At 47.6% G+C, this 16270-nt stretch overlaps 2 protein-coding genes across 2 annotated transcripts in view; both read right to left on the minus strand.

Annotated features, from left to right (window-relative positions):
* GCN1 (GCN1 activator of EIF2AK4) overlaps positions 1–12656 on the minus strand; it is a 42713-nt gene extending 30057 nt beyond the window's left edge. The window contains exons 1-17 of the mRNA XM_032198800.1: positions 12631–12656; positions 10735–10837; positions 10045–10108; positions 9354–9485; positions 8009–8117; positions 7208–7306; positions 6965–7099; positions 6403–6471; positions 6208–6316; positions 5718–5792; positions 5332–5460; positions 5070–5120; positions 4566–4664; positions 4111–4284; positions 2415–2567; positions 1539–1631; positions 3–78 (exon numbers count right to left, since the gene is read on the minus strand). Coding sequence (XP_032054691.1) covers positions 3–78; positions 1539–1631; positions 2415–2567; positions 4111–4284; positions 4566–4664; positions 5070–5120; positions 5332–5460; positions 5718–5792; positions 6208–6316; positions 6403–6471; positions 6965–7099; positions 7208–7306; positions 8009–8117; positions 9354–9485; positions 10045–10108; positions 10735–10837; positions 12631–12648 — 1688 coding nt within the window. The 5' untranslated portion in view covers positions 12649–12656. The remainder of the gene's footprint in view (positions 1–2; positions 79–1538; positions 1632–2414; positions 2568–4110; positions 4285–4565; positions 4665–5069; positions 5121–5331; positions 5461–5717; positions 5793–6207; positions 6317–6402; positions 6472–6964; positions 7100–7207; positions 7307–8008; positions 8118–9353; positions 9486–10044; positions 10109–10734; positions 10838–12630) is intronic.
* Positions 12657–12973: 317 nt separating this feature from the next.
* RPLP0 (ribosomal protein lateral stalk subunit P0) lies at positions 12974–16068 on the minus strand. Its single transcript, XM_032198896.1, has 8 exons — positions 16049–16068; positions 15725–15828; positions 15392–15567; positions 15212–15299; positions 14787–14933; positions 14132–14317; positions 13549–13689; positions 12974–13174 (listed from the first exon to the last, which is right to left on the minus strand). Exons 2-8 carry the CDS (start codon positions 15776–15778, stop codon positions 13010–13012), a joined length of 957 nt encoding a protein of 318 aa, XP_032054787.1. The 5' UTR covers positions 15779–15828; positions 16049–16068; the 3' UTR covers positions 12974–13009.
* Between the last annotated feature and the right edge of the window lie 202 nt (positions 16069–16270).

A 16270-nucleotide genomic window follows, 5' to 3' on the forward strand; every position in this document is an offset into this window, starting at 1 on the left:
ACTGAACTTTACTTTCAGGGAGCCGCTGTGCATGATCCAAGAGGAGACGCTCTGTCAGCTGCAGTACAGTACACATTGCTGTGGGAAAAGACAAATATTTAAAATAGCATGTGATTTAATACAGAAGGAGATTTTTTTTCTTAAGAATGAATAAACAGCAATCAGCACACAATAAAATAACTGCCAAAATTGAGCCTCTACATAAGCTTCTCAGTAAAGCTAGAAACAAGTCCAATTAACATCTAACAAGACTGGAAACAGAATCATGAGCTAAGAGAATCGTGGTTAGCTTCACTCCAGCAGATTTTCCTTAACCAGTATGAGAGGCCTATTTTCGTGTGAGTAAACAGAGCAAATCAAATAAGAAGCACCATACTCACTGCATCAATACTGTTAATTCCCGAGCATTGCTGAAATGTCTTATTTGACAATAAAATGCTTAATAAATTCATTAAAAAGCGCATAACGCTGTGGGAGCGATAGCTTTTGTATTTTACCACATACTATCATCCAAGCTTTTACTGTCACTAGACCCTTTAGTTTGCATATCAATGTCCAACCACATCATAAAAACAGGAGCAGAAAGCCCTGAAATGTAGGGTAGGTTATAACCCATATTAAGTACGATAACAGGTTGCTTTGGAGATTCAATGCATCAGATAGCTTGGGGATGTTAAATACATTGGCTGGATGTTTTTGTTCATTAATAACCAATAACAAATCACGACAATGCTTACTCTCAAAATTACCAGCATTAGTTTTGGGGATTAACATCCTAATGGACTGATAAACAATTTTCCAGATCATATTGTTTCAGGATACCTGCAGACTTGGGAAGGAAAATGACTGGATATACACATTGCCCATTGCCTTCAGCAAATAATGATCACAGCAAGCAAAGAAATTATGCTAGTTCCCATTTACCTCTTCAGAGCTTTGTACAAAAGATAAATGAACTCATTTCAGAGAAACGATTCATGAACTCATTTGCAAGGCTTTCAGTTTAAAAGACAGTCAGTGATGTTTCTGTGGGGCACTTTCTTTTTTCCAATTAATCTTTAAACACAAGAGAACAAAATAGAGCATGGATAGACTAATGTATAACCCAATTGATTTCTTATCTGTTACTACTCTTCCTCCACATTATCTTACAAGCTTCCTCTGCAAGTATTCTTCTCCAACCTTATTTTACTTTTCCCCATCTTCTTCCTAATTTTATGCTTATCCATGTCCCTTAGATTGGCCGCAACTATCTACTTACAAGCTGGAACACCACACACTTTTTTGAATTGGAAAGACCTTCACTGAATATAAAGATTTGGAATTGTAAATGTTTGATAACATAGGATAGAAACATTAGACATTAATTAATTCACTGCCAGGTTACAATTAATTTAGATATACTTCTAGAAGAGAGCATTGCTCATTTCAATCTGAAAATGGATCCCCAAGGACCACAGAACAGGGCTAACAGCAAAGTAGCTTGCTTAAGTAATAGAATTAAACAGTAACAGGATACGCAATAACTGATAATTTACCTTCCTCTGAAGCGGACTGCAAGAACTTCTCAGATGTAAAAATTTGTTTTTTCTCATCCAGAATCAGCTGCCAGAAGCTGCTCAACTTAGACTCTGAGAAGAAAAGCACAGATGTCTATCAAGGACTTATCAAAATGAGTAAGAACTTACCAGGTTACAGAGAATACAGTAAAATTCTGTCTCCTGAAATTTTTGAAGCTATTTCTAGTTTTTGCTTGTCTTCACTTACAAAGCCTCTCATCTCCCATTTAGAACTATAAGCATGTCTAAAAAACACCTGTTGAAAAAAATATATTTCTCTGACTTACACTTGTGAAACGTAAAATCTGTTTCACCTTAATTTTCATAGGGCAAGACTCCCTAAAAATGAAGAAAAGGAGAAAGCTGATGTGTTGCTTTTGACAGACAGAACACATCTGGATCTTATATCCTGGCAGATGTATGAATTCAGACAGTTCTTGCAATATGTTCTAATGGAAAACAGAATTCCAGTCCTGCAGTTTTCCAAAGATAGTTTGTAAAAATACTACATAAATGGCAAACAAGTTACACTTTGAATGCTTCAACACTTTTAACACTTCTGTCATATCCTAGCATGTAAGGTCTCAATTAATTTTTTGTCAGAGCAAAGAGAAATACTGCCCCAAGTGAATGGAAGCTGGAATTTGCAAAGCCACAGAAGAGCAAGAATTTCTTATTGACAGAACCAGGAGAGATCAGAATAAATCTTTCCCTGTTTTATCAAAGGGCAGTGATTCTCTGCTCAGAAGCAATATATGGATTAAGGAATAGAACCTGAGGCACACTGTCAAGAAAAAGTGTTATTCCTTAGAGCCTGGTCATATTGGATTCTGCCAAGACGTTTTGTGATCTTACCAGTTTGTCCCTCAATTACAGACATCCTGCAGATCAACAAAGCTGCCGCAACTCCTTCGGTTACCATGGGAACCTGAGTACTTTGGGATGCTGCTTTTTCTACTGTCTGGATCAGCATTGGCAGCAAGTCCATTGCCTGTAATAATGTGTCACCTGAGGAGACAGACAGAGACAAACTGCAAAACAAGATCCTTCACACCTTAAACCAAAGGTATCAATGGTTCTTCTGTTGTTACAACACAAGAAGCAAACCAGACACAGATGGGGAAGACTCCCAAAGCACTGCCAATCACTCCTGTGATCAAACTTTAGCTATGAGGATGATAACCACTTTAGTCCTTTCCTCACAGATAAAAGGGTCCCATCCCACTACTAGTTTCTGTTCACGGGATGCAAAAGAAAATGCTAATCCGGTTACATAAAAGGAACTAGTTCAAATCACAGGAAGTCTGACGTTAAAACTATGTTTCTCTGAGAGCGCAGAAGTAAATTCCTGGCAAGCCACAACCATCTGTTCCATCTCAAATGTTCAGAAGCCAAGGAATCCCGCTGATCTGTGACCCTCGCGTCTAAGGGAACTGAGCTAGACGTTCCAGCTATTTCCAGAAGCAACACCTCAGACGATGCCAAAATAAAAAAAAAAAAGAAACAGATGACACTGAGTTTTTGTACACCGAGTATTTGCAGGTAGTGTTTTAACCATAAACCTGTAAGATTTAGAATCTTTATTTTTTAAGTTGGATACTTCACCTACTGGGCCAAAGTAATGGCAGCCAGCATGCCAGTGCTGAGTAAATTGTTTTGGAATATGAATGTCTTAGGCCATGATCCCTCTAACAGCTGCACACCTCACACATGTAATCCCCCCTGCCTCTGCAAAGCATGAGCAACTTTAGGTTTCCCATACTTTACATGTATCTCTATGAAGGGACCAGCCTCCTGTGAAACCTAACTAGTTTTTAAAGTGGTTGGTGGGTTTTTTCAGCCCTAGGATAACACAGAAATTCCCAGCAGCTATAATAGAAAAACATGGAATTTTAATTCTACTCATATCCATGTTGAGAAAAAACAAATGGCAAGTTCATTGTACCTAATAAAATAGACCAAGTTATTAATCTCTCAGGAAAACATGTAACAACTTTTCAATTCATACTGCCTCAACAAGAGAGATCTCACATACAGAGAGCAGACCTATCACCTATTGAACTGCAGATGAAGTGCTGAAGTCAGCACAGGGAATACAACCAACTGAGGCAAATCTGAAAAGGATCACCAACGGCTGTGAAGATTTCAAAAACATATTCCTTCAAAAAAAAAAAAAAAAAAATAAGCTCCTGAGCATCAAAACTGCAGCCCACAATACCAGTGTTATGGATGATGTATGAAGCAAAAGCATGGTCCCTTAGCTAGAAATACTGCAATCTATAAAGCAAATCAATCCAAAATTACTTTGGGGTATATGAAAAGACAGCACAACAGATAGTGATACTTAGTTATACAAGGAGATACGATATCTTTAAAGGCTTGAAAGCAAAAGAGACTTCAAGGAGAAAAATGAAGGTTAATGAACAGGTATCACCTTACAAAATCTCTCTTAACCCACACAGTTATCTAATATATCAACAAGAACAGAAGTTGATTACTTATTTCTTAAGCCACACAGTCAAGAGAGTTATTAATAGCTGCGCAGTTTTACCTTTGAAAGAGGCTAGCATGCACTGCAGGTAGGCATGCCTCACAGCTGAAGTGGAGGTTTTAAGGCTGAAGGCTTTCTTTAGCCATTCCACCAGCTTCTTAGGGACTTCTGTGGTGAACCGAACACACCAAAGAGCCAGGACAGAGACCGCATGAACCAACGTGCCTTCGTGGACTAGGAAGTAACACAGGGCTCACATCAGTACAGCAGTTACACAGAACACAGGAACACATAAAACAGAAAGCAGATAATGTTGGGGTGAGGAAGGAGAAGAATGCACGTGCTTCTAACAGGCATAGAGTTGTCTCCACAGGGCTGCTCTTCAAAATGGTGCAATGTATTTTATAGCACAACATGAAAAAATCAGGATTTGTCCTAAGTAACAGGCCGTATGAAAAGCCTGCTCAAGATGAAAGCAGCTTAACAAATCCAGAAAAAAAAGCAAGAGACCTCACCTTCTTGTTGCAGAAAAGGGATGAAAAGCTCAGCCACAGTTCCGGTCAGAGCTTGGCTAGATGTCCCAGAAACCACATGGTGACTAAGGCTACCGATCCCTGAAAAGAAAAACATCTCTCATTAGTTCCTAAAGTACCAGCGCTTGCTGTAAAACCTCAGAACAATTGCTTTTGAGTCCTTGCTCAGACATCTCTTTCTCATAACTACATCTGGATGTCACATCCACCATGAAACAATGTTACAGGACGCTGTCTTCATTTTTACCCGAGACAGTCACCTCCTTCCTTGCAGAAAACATTTTAGCCTACTAGCCAACTATTTCCATTGAAGAGAAAGTCAAGAATTTACATGCAGTATCCAGCACCCTGTATGACATTAACTGCAGCCAACAGAGAATAACCAGGCAGGGATTAATTCCTAAAGGCTCAAATACGGCTTCTTCTCATTCAGCCATCGGCTGGATTTGCTCCACTACAGAAGCAGCTTTCTTTTAGGATCCTCACCTGAAAGGACACTCATCTTCTGAGCAACAACTGTCAGCTTCCCTTCCGAGCCTGCCAACAAGAAACAAATGGGTGACTGCTGATGCACAGACAGGCAATCACAATGTGCTACATCAGCTATCTTCTCTAAAATACCCCTGACCCAGGCTGAGCAGCCCCTACCATACAGACAGTCAAAATCAACAGAAAAAAATACACAAAACACACCTTGAAGCCAAAAAATCTTTATTCACCTCTGCTACTTATCATACAATTTACTCACCCCCTAAGATGGCAAAAAGGTGTCTGCTCAATGACTCCACAGCTGAAGGATCACTGCACTGTCGAGCCAAATTCTTTAATGCAACAACTGCTTCATCCATCAGCTGCACACTGTTGGATTTCAGATGACCTAGAAAATGATGCACGAGCTAAGAGCTCTCTATCACAAACTGCATAAAATCAGCGAGACAAGGATGTATCTTTGCATGTGGCCTGACTCAGCTTCTGGAATGTCACATGAACTATTCCAGTGCCAAGTTACAGTATCATCCTCCCACCCAAATAAATCAACCTCGACACCAGCGATCGAATTCTTATACATACAGCCATAAAGGTGAAGCAAGACTTATTCTGAATTCATCATTCCCTCCAGAATTAAGTACTTACTGGCCAGTCCTTTAACAATGTCCAGAGCGTACTGGCTAAGATCCAGGTTCACAGACAGGAGCAAGCAAGAGATTGCTGAAGACAGAAGAGATTATGTCATATTAAATTTGTTAAGAAGCTGACTTTAGCATTTTAATACTTCCTTCCCCACAGAACACATCAAGAGCAGGCAGGGCCAGTAAGGACTAGGGATGAAAAGCACGGAAACTGATGCCCAATCAATAGATTAATTCAGGATTATTCTTAGCACTCAGCTGTGAAATTCTGTTCTCAGTGTAAATCATAGGTACCACATACCCAGACACTTGGGATCACACCACAAATGTTGCTTCTCCACATCCAGCCCTTAGACACCAGACAATCCCACTGCCTATGCCCACAGGCCCATAAGCATAGTCCAGAGGGATGCACACCCCCCACAACTCCAGGACTCTGAGGAACAACTGTTCAGGCTCTTTGGCAGAGCACTGTACCGAGATGACAGACTCACTTTCAATTACATTCTCAGGACTTCGCAGCAGGGATTTCTGCAGTGTTGGCAAAACTAAGTCCTTGAACTCAGCGTGAGAGACGTATCGAAGAATTGGGGAACAGCTGTCCTGCAAAGGGAACAAAGCACTCAGCACAGCAGCGGGCACCACACACAGGACAAAAGCATCAACAGCCCTGGAAGAGTTCTTCTCACCAGCACGTGCTTCTGAGGCTTTGTCTTGCTCATAAGGATGGTCTTCATGTAGAAATCCAGAAGAGCACTCTGAACAAGCAGAAACACCAATTACAGCCATGCTGCAACCCACACAGCTCCCTGCATGCCACTGACAAGCCAGGCTTGACACCCTGCCTCACCTTCCTCTGGAAGGCAGCCCTAACCACCAAGCAGAAGCTTTGTGTGATGGTCGAGCAGAGATCAGGGCTCTCTGCTTACCCGCCAGCCTAATACTCAAACCCACTAAGACTAGCTGCTGCCTTCCCTTCCTACAACAAGGGAGAAGGCAGAAAGCTGCAGGGCTGTCTGTCTGTGTAAAAGCACAGGCCAGAGCAAAGACCCACATACCTGGCAGCTCCCTCTATAAATGCATCCCATTGTTTTAACCAGAATTGCATTACCACTGAAATGATGGATAATGAAACCAGGGGCAGACGGAAAGTACCAGCTTCGCTGACACATCTGTCCCCCAACCTTCTCCGTGATGAAAAGCAATGCTACTTATTAAAAAAAAAAAAAAAAAGCAGCATGGCAGATTTACCTTGTGGTGTTTGATGATGTCAATCTCTTTCTGGGCTGTGCAGAACTGCACCACCAGTCCCAGCATGGCAGCATAGCTCTGGTTTGGTTCAAGACCGAGAATGACAGACAGGTACTGATCCACCAAATCTTGATTCTAATGAGAAAAAAAAAAAAAAAAAAAAAAAAAAAAAAAAAAAAAAGCACATTAACACAACAGAAGCTAGAAGTGCTGCTGAATAAAGCTACATGAAGTATAGCTCACCTCTTTCCACAGCCTGTTCAGTTTCTTCACCGCCCCAACCACTGCCTGCTTATGAGAACCTCCCAAGACTTCCAAGAGGAGTAAGCACTGAACCTCCACCTGCCAAGGGAAACAGCCAAGACAGCCCGCATGAACCTGCTTCTCAGAGAGCTTGTATCAAACAAGAACTGTCAGATGCCTGTGATTAACTCCATCCGCTTATGAAGAAGTTCTTAGGCTGTGTAAGTTCTTCCAACACGCAGAATTAGGGAGCTGCACTGTTTTCATCCCATATATACCACTTTGCAGAACTACATATAACAGTTTTGGAAACTCTGACTTTGAAAACAGTAATTTATATCAAGTTATGCCTCTTTTTGAAGTGTATTCCAACTATATTCCAAGGTGCTGTGAGCATGGTCCCAGGGACAGATTGTTAACACAGGTAAAAGAAAGCAAAAGGCTACTTAAAACCACGACAGAATATCACGGGCAAGGCAAGGAAGCAGAAGGAGTTCACAGCATGCCTTGGAGGCACAAATTAGGCTAGAAACACAGGTATACACCACAGTGTACAGAGCAAGTCTGCTCAGGTGTAAGACTGCCCCAGTCTCATGCTTCATACATCTCCTGCCTTCCCCAGCAGAACAGGAGAGGTAAAAACACCAGAAAGCAAACAAGATCATCTTATAAACCCAGGTTTTAACATGACTTTATTAGTCACATTCAGATTTATGTGCAATGTTTCAGCAAACTCAAGAAATTAGAAATATTCAAGTCCTCACCTCCAAAGGGTATTTCTGCAAACCAAGAAGAACCTACCAGTTTTTTCCACGTTTCCCCCTGTCTCTTGTCAGGCGTCGGAAAGACTGTGCGAACCAGCAGGCACGTCCAGGAGAGCGCCAGCAGAGCTGCAGACCCACTGCTCTTACTGTAGTGGAAACAGAAGGCAGGTAAATCCACAGCCCTCCACGTAACACTATGTAACTTCTACTAAATCAGAACTGGCTCATCTACATCACCCCAAAACACCACCTCATTACTGAAGCTATCTTATAGCAGAAAAAAAACAAACAGCTAAACTCTCAACTTTTAAAGGAAATAACTGGTGTTTGTAAGCTCCGATGGCTTTTGCTTGATGTGTTTCAGCTCCTGTTTAAACGCAGAACTTGAATGGCAAAGGGAGGCTAAATCTCACCTGCTGGGAATGAGAAAACTTAGCGTGAGAAAGACCATTTTTTGATCTTTCCAGCAGCATTATAGTAATGAGTTAAATACTTCGCCGACTGAGACTGCCCAAAAAGTGACTCAAGATTTCTCATCTGCTGATCATCTTGACTGTCAGAGCTTCACAGCCTTAGATTGCCAAAGCATTTCACAGCTTACATTCCCCCCGGCACACCACTCAGCTCTGATTTATGCCAACTCTCCCTCCTCCCTCTCCTTCAAGTGGCAGAGCCCACCTCTCAGCTCCCTGAGGATCCCCACCCCATTTTCCTCTTCTCTCAAAAAGTGAAACAAGGTAACAAATCACCCGATGTACTGACAGTCACCTGAGGAGCAAATACTGCATCACTGCAAACCTTTAAACTGAGACTTGGTATTTTTTTTAGAAGTACTCCCCTGTTAAGCCAGGAGGCAAGAGGTGGGCGAAGGAGGTGCAGGATGGCACTCTGGGGCCTCCATCAGCCTAAAAAAAAAACCTACAGAGAAGAACCCTAGGGAGAAACAAGCCCTACTTGGTGTTTGCAGCTGCTACCGCTATACAATAGCAGCTCGTTTCTCATCTGAACATCAAACTTCATTATCTTCTTGTCAATAATAAATCTTGAATTCCAGCAGCTGAACACGGGATGGGTAGGAACTCCCCTTTCCTAATCATTTTGGAGACTGTTTCTTCCTGAGAGTTTATTCCTCATCATTCCAGACTTAAGTTTAACAAAATAAAACTGTAACTTAGACACGATCCACCAGCAGTGGATCAAGAAGATTCTGATTTCACAGAAGACATGAAAGAGGTTAAAAGAAATAAAATTTGAGCAGTCATTATGTTATCCCTGAATGCTTTTAACAGCTCTGGCAAGCAGCAGCAAAGCACCCATACCCAAGGCAAGAATAACCACCAGCAATTCCAAAGTGATTCCACACAAAGCAACTCATCCCGCACCTGGGAGCTCCGGCCCTGCCGCTGATCCCCGAGGACTGAAGTGACTGCAGGAGGTTCTTTGCTGTTGCGTCTGGCTGGGACTCTGCGAGCTGCTGAAGCGCCAGCTGCAGGGCTCTGCGGGATGCCGCATCGCTGGCGGGAAGGAAAAATGGATCTCTGTGAAGTTATAAACCCTGCCAACATTGCACGTATTACTACCTTGCGTCACGCAAAGGGCTCTGCTTCCTCATTTCAGCTAATAGCTGCTTTATCCTTGCTGCTCTGAGAAGTGGAGGTTTCTGGCAGAAAGCTCTGTTCACTTCCTCAGCTGGCAGAAATTACGCTGAGGCCCTCCAGCAAGTTGCAAAAGAAAACACAAGTCCTGAGCAGCTCCTCTGCAACAGGGCACAGCTTAACCCAGTCTAAAAGTGTCTAAAAGGCATCTTGCTCTGGCTTCACACTGCTGAACTGAACTGCAGGATGCAAGTTTTAATTTCAAATAAAAGCGAAGCACAAGGTAAACACTGTGAAACTTTTTAATGTCAAACCTAACTTGAGAGCCTAATCACTAGATGTCATCTTCCCATGTCACATACATCTATGGGACTCTGCACAGGAAGATTCCCAAATGCTCCATGCCTGTTTAATTGATAAATTACCTCGGTTTACTAATAGATTAAACAACACAGCCTTTCTACATCAATTTACTCACCGGTATCGGTGCAGGGTAAGGCAGAAGAGTTTGCAAAGGCCTTTCACTGCACCCTCTGGAAGATCTGTAACAGATTGGATTTCAGCATATTTCTTTGTAAGTCATTGGGGCCTTTAATGCACCCGAGCACCCTGAAACTAAAATCAGTGAACTGATCACAGCCCATACACACATACAGAAGTGTTTGCAAGGACCATATTCAGAATTCTCTCTTTTATGTGTACATTTTATGTATTTTTTTAAATAACAGCAAAATCGGAATGCATGCTATTCCGGCTACCTTCAGAGAATGAGAAGCATCAAAAAGACTTTTAAAAATTCATTTCATTTTATTAAGACTGTGTAAAGTCTTCTGGTTGTACTCTCTCTCTTTATATATATATATTTATTTATTTATACATGTGTGTATACAAATACTCCATGAATCATTACAAAACCAAGAGAAGAGTCATAAAGAGAAACAGGTGACTGATACATTAATGAAAAACTAATAATTTACTGGAAAAAGCACACATGTAAGTAACTGGAGTAACCACAAAAGCCACACTTGGAACTAATGCTGTAGGAGAGCACATACTGCAAACGCAGCCACCCCACTACATCTAAAAACTACCCCACAAGTTTCATGTAGCCTTTTAAACCAAGCACTTCAACATTCTTCTCCACCCCAGTGATCGAAACCGTTTTTACCTTTCCCAGAAATGCACTTTCCCAGCTCGCTGAGGATCTCTCTCCGCTCCTTCACGCTGGCTGTAGTTACTTTTACTGCAAACCGCTTCAGCGTATCAGAAATCTAAAGGCACGGGCAGAGGAGAAAACATCAGGCTGGCTTGGATGTCAACAGGACATAAAACCAGGGCAAGCACGTCCTGTGCAGCTGCGCAAACTTATTGGCCAAATGTGATCATCTGTGAGTGTAAGATTTCCTTACTAAGTAGGAAAGGGTCACTACATCATACGAGATGAAACTCAAAAGGCTCCCTTCAGCTGCAGGATGACCAGTTTCTGTTCTGTGATTGTGGCACTCTCTGAGGTACATTTACCCTTCCAAAAGGAGGACAGACTGAAAGGTAAAATCAACACCCTAGAGCACAGGGCCTTTAAAAGCCAGAAACCCAGCACTTCAGGAATGCAGAGGAACTTTTCAGGGGTGTTATCTCCTAAAGCCACCCACCGACTGCTGACAGCCTAGCACAGAGCCTACCCTCACTTCCTGAACACCGATCCCTGGTTTCAGGCTGTCCCAGGTTATCACTGCTGCTGGAAATTACTTGCATGGGGAGGGGAAAAGAACGATCAGCTTGCCTTGTTCTCATCCAGAACGGGCACACACAGCTCGGGGGTGCTGTACATTGGACTCAGCAGGTTACAAAGAGTATGCCTCGCCATAAAACTCCCTCCCTGTGCTCTCGTTAGCACCCAAGGTAAACAAAAACCCCAGATCACGCAACTCGACGTGTGTTTGTCACGCCTGTGCTGCTGTGTCTGTTATGTGCCTGAACCCACAGGCTGTAAGGGCCTGAAAACCACCAAGTTTACTTCCTGTAAATAGTTTGTGTCAGTTTTCAAGGGGTACAGAGATGGTGAGATAAACTTTATTTTTTTCAGCAGCGTGTGTTCTCAGTGACCTGCTCCTTTAGAAACCACTCCAGTGAACTTCCCAGTTTCAAAAGTGTACAAAAGGCTCCGTGTAGCCTCAACAGGGCTCAGGCAGGGTTACACCCAGGTGTCCTCTGTATTTACATAAATCAAAAGAACAAGGCTACAAGAAAGGCCTTTGAAATTCAAATCTTATACCAAGCACCTTTGTAAGTTTATAACAAGGAATATCTTTAGGAAGGGTGGCAAATAAACGTGTCTTCAGAAACTGATTAAAACCACTCCTTCCCTCTTAAGGAAAAATTCTACCAGTTTTTCCACAACAGGTCTTTTTGGAAGGATGGAAACCCAAGAGTTTAGGAAGTGGAAGTTGCCTCCATTCTTCCGAAGAGCTGCTTTCAGGAAATTTTCTTTCCTGGCACAGAGGCAGGGGACCCCTCAGGGAAGACAGCTGCCTGGGATGTGGAGACGGTGTCCGTGACCCAACCACCTCCTCCCCTGGGCGCTCCGTGCCTCCAGCCCGCGGCTGCCGGTCACTGCAGTACCGGAGACGCCTCATTACCACCTCCCCACCCCTGCCTCCACCGCACGCAGGCTCAGGGCGAGCCGCACTCCCTCACGCCGCTGAGCCCCCGGCGAGGAGACGCGGACAGGACAAACCTGCTGGAGCCACCCCTGCACCGCCCGGACCCACAACCTCGGCGGAGCTCCCGGGCTGCTGGGCACGGAGCGCGGCTCCCCGAGCCCTCCCCGGCCCCCCCGGGCTGTCCCGGGCCTCCCGCGGGCCCCGGGCCGGCTCCTCAGTGTCAGGGGGGCCCGGCCCCCAGCGCCGCAGCCCCCGGGCCTCACCGCCTGGCCCCGCTCCTAGGCCCGGCGTGGGCTCGGGGCTCAGCCCCGGCGTCCCCCAGCGAGAAGGGCCCGGGGGAGCTGCGCGGAGCCGCCCGGGGCCGGGCCGGTGGCAGCGGGGCGGGCGCGGCCCGCACTCACCTGCGTGTCGGCCGCCATGGCGTCGCTGTGCCCCGGAAGGAGACGGCACTTCCGGGGCGGCCGGCGCACACGCTGCGCGGCGGGGGAGTGGGCGTTGCCATGGGGACGGCGCTGCGAGGCGAGCCGAATGCGGCCGAGCGGAGCCGAACGCCGTCGGGTCGGGCCGAAGGGATCCGAACTCAGCCGAAAGGATCCGAACGCAGCCGAACGGAGCCGAGCGCCCCCGAATCGAACCGAACCCACCCGAACCCCGCCGCCGAACGGCTCCGAACCTCCCCGAGCCCACCCGAAGGGCTCCGAACCCCCCCGCCCCCCCCCCCGCAGGCAGCAGCAGAGGCGCAGGCAGGGTCCAAAGCCTTTATTGAGCCCCGCCACACCGCTAGTCGAAGAGCCCGAAGCCCATGTCCTCGTCCGACTCCTCCGACTCCTCCTTGGCCGCCTCCTTGGCCGGCGCGGCGGCGCTGGCTGCGGCGGGTGCGGCCGATTCGGCTGCCACCGGGGCGGCCACCACGAAAGCCGAGGGGTCTGCCAGGAAGGCCTTCACCTGCGGGGAGAGAGGGGGAAGTTGTAGGGGAAATGTCCCATGTCCCCAGGGGCTGTGCAGCTTGGTAGGTGTCAAGTGAGGCAATTGCCCCATGGGTGGAGGGAGGCAGGGCCCAGCTCACTCCTCCCGTGCCTGAGGTGCCAGCACCCGGCTGCCCCCTGCACCTCTCACAGCCCTGGGTGGGCAGGATTATAAGGGGCAGGCTCCTGCCTCCATGCTCATCCCACAGAGCCAAGCGCCCTCCTCAGGACACTCGGCTCTGTCCACTTCATGCTCAGAGGCAGCCCTGAGTCCTTTCAGGGTTGGCAATGGGCTCGGTGTTTCTGTGAAGCACTTGCTGCGCTTTGAACAAGGCTCTGGGATGCTGCCGTTACCTTTTCGGCCAGTGGGAACGTGTAGTCGGTCTCCACTGCCACTGCCAGGACCCGCTTGTACCCGTTGATGATGGAGTGGGGCACAGAAGCAATGGTCGGGTACCCAATTTGCAGGCAGACGCTGGCAACGTTACGAACACCCTGCAAAAAGAGATTCATGTTTTGTGCTGAGCCACAACCGGGATGAGAAACTGTGACAGCTGCCTCTGTGCTGTCAACACAACGCAGGACAGTACAGAGCGTGCACAAGGAACCCAACCCCACTGAATTAAACATCAGGATTTAAATTATTTCAAACACTTGCTGAAATAGCGTCCAGATTGCACGAACACTTCACTGCCATTACACATTCACTGATCCCACACGCCTCACTTAATGAAATGCCCAGTATGTTTTCCTTTGCTTTGGTCAGAAAAGCCTACAGAAGGTGCTCTGTGACTGTTTCTCCACGGCACTCAGACTCTACAGCCTGCAGAAAACACCAGAGCCTACACTTCGTTCTGCGGCAGCACCTGCAGCCTGTTTTCCCTCTAGCAGGTTGGCGAAGAGCTGAACCTTAAGGATACAAGGCTGAGGCACTGACCTCCAGGAAACGCTTGTGCAAGGTATCCTCGGTGATGTCCAGCACTTCAGGATTGTAAATGCTGCCATTGTCAAAGACCTGCTGGATCACCAACCCGAAGGAGAACGGGGAGATGTTCAGCATGTTCAGCAGGGTGGCTTCGCTGGCACCCACTTTGTCTCCAGTCTTGATGAGCTGCACGTCGCTCTAAAGGAAGAGGAGGAAAATCAGTGAATGTGCACAAAGAAATTCAGGCCAACCAACACAGCAGGGACACAAAGGCACGTTTCTCATGGCAAGAGATGAAGGAACAAATGAGCAAAGGTAAAATAGGCTCAGAGTTCTGAGGCTGCTGAACCAGGAGATGAGCAGCGCCTCGATTCCCTTCCCTATGGGTAGCTCGTGAATTCCTCTAGAAGAGCTCAGATCTGACAGAGGAATGTAAATCCCTCTCCCCACCCCACTGCATGCCCAAACCAAGCCCTCAGAAGTTCCCAAAGTGAAGCAATCAGACTGTTCATAGTGCTTCAGTGTGAATGACATTTTGGATGATGGTTACGCCTCCTGTTCTTCCACATGAACGCAGGATGAAAGGACAACTCCACGCGGTATCGCAGCAAGGGCCCTTCAATCAGGGAAGAGCTTCAACACCACCACCGCCACACTGCTCACTAACCAGAATTTCAATGGTTCCTCTGGAAATCTTCGTGGTGATGCCCAAGGCCTGGAAGAAGGAGGTCTTCTCAGGTCCGAGCCCGGTGTTCTGGGCTGGCACAGTCACATCACAAGGAGCAATCGCACCAGCACGGGCAGCTGCTGGCACCTGGAGAAAGAAGAAACAAGGTAAGTCAAAAGAACGCTTATCTCTCAGATCCCCTGCAATGGCATCAACTCCTTCCCAAAATGACCCTGCATGACAGACATCACCCAGGCACACACAAACAAGACAGCAGTGGAAGAACTACTCAGCTACAGCTGCAGGGGCCTAGTTCCTAATCCCCAAGCACTCCGGATAATCAGGTACCCCCCCTTAAAGGTTCAGTTTCACTTTTCCCTCAGTATTTCCCAGCCCAGAAACGCAGTGACGGCTCACTCCCCTACCTTGTTGGCCAGCAGCATGTCCCTAATCTCGGCCAGATCCTCCTTGGTGAAAACAAAGCCCACGTTCCCACGGATGTGAGGCAGCAGCCTGAAGGAAAGATGACAACCATCAGTTCCGTTCCTCACACATCCCCTCCCAAAGGGAGGACCCAGGAAGCCGCTCAGAGACCCGTCACCCACTTTTCCAAGGCAGGGTTGTTCTCCAGGTGCCCGCGGATAGCTTTGCGCATCATGGTGTTCTTCCCCATCAGCACCACGGCCTTCCCGCGCAGCGACATCCGGATTTGCTGCATCTGCTTGGATCCCACGTTGTCCGCTCCCACAACGAAGCATTTCGGGTAATCATCCAGCAGTTGCTGCGGTGACAACAGCCCCGTGTCTGCGGGGCCAGCCCAGGGCAGAGCAGCCCCGAGGCCCCGCAGCGCCCCAAAACCCACCCGGCCCGGCCCGGCCCCGCTCCCCGACCCCAGGCGGCGCCTCCCGAAGGCCGGGCCGGCCCGCAGCGGCACTCACGATGATTTTCATGAAGTAGTTGGACTTCCACGTAGCCCTGTCTTCCCTGGGCATCGCGGCGGTGCTCCAAGGATCGCCCGGCGGGTTTAAAGACGAGCTGAGGCCTGCGGGAGACGGGCGTGGGTGAGGCCGCTGAGCGGCAGCGCCCTCCCCGCCACCAGATCCCGATCCCGGATCCCCATCCCCATCCCCGTCCCCGCAGCCCTCAGGGGCCCTCAGGGGCCCTCAGGGGCCCTCACGACCCCCCCGGGCCCCCTTAGGCCCTGCCCGGACCCCCCTCAGGGCTCCCCAGGCCCCCCCCGCCCCCCCTCTCCCCGCTCCTACCTCCACGAGGGCTCCGGGAAAGAAAGGCCGGAGGGCGGGCCCGCCTCCTTTTATACCGCGGCTCGCGCCCAATCGCGGCGAGCCACGGGCGGACTCCGCCTCATCCCATTGGTCGGCAGCCAGTCACGGCGGAGCGGCCGCTCCGGTTGGGCGGCGCGCCTGTCACTCACGGGAGCGGCGGGGCGAGCGGGCGCCCCCTGGTGGCCGGAGGAGAAGCCGGCG

Source organism: Aythya fuligula, chromosome 17 (assembly GCF_009819795.1).
Source record: "Aythya fuligula isolate bAytFul2 chromosome 17, bAytFul2.pri, whole genome shotgun sequence".
In the NCBI taxonomy this organism is placed as follows: Eukaryota; Metazoa; Chordata; class Aves; order Anseriformes; family Anatidae; genus Aythya; species Aythya fuligula.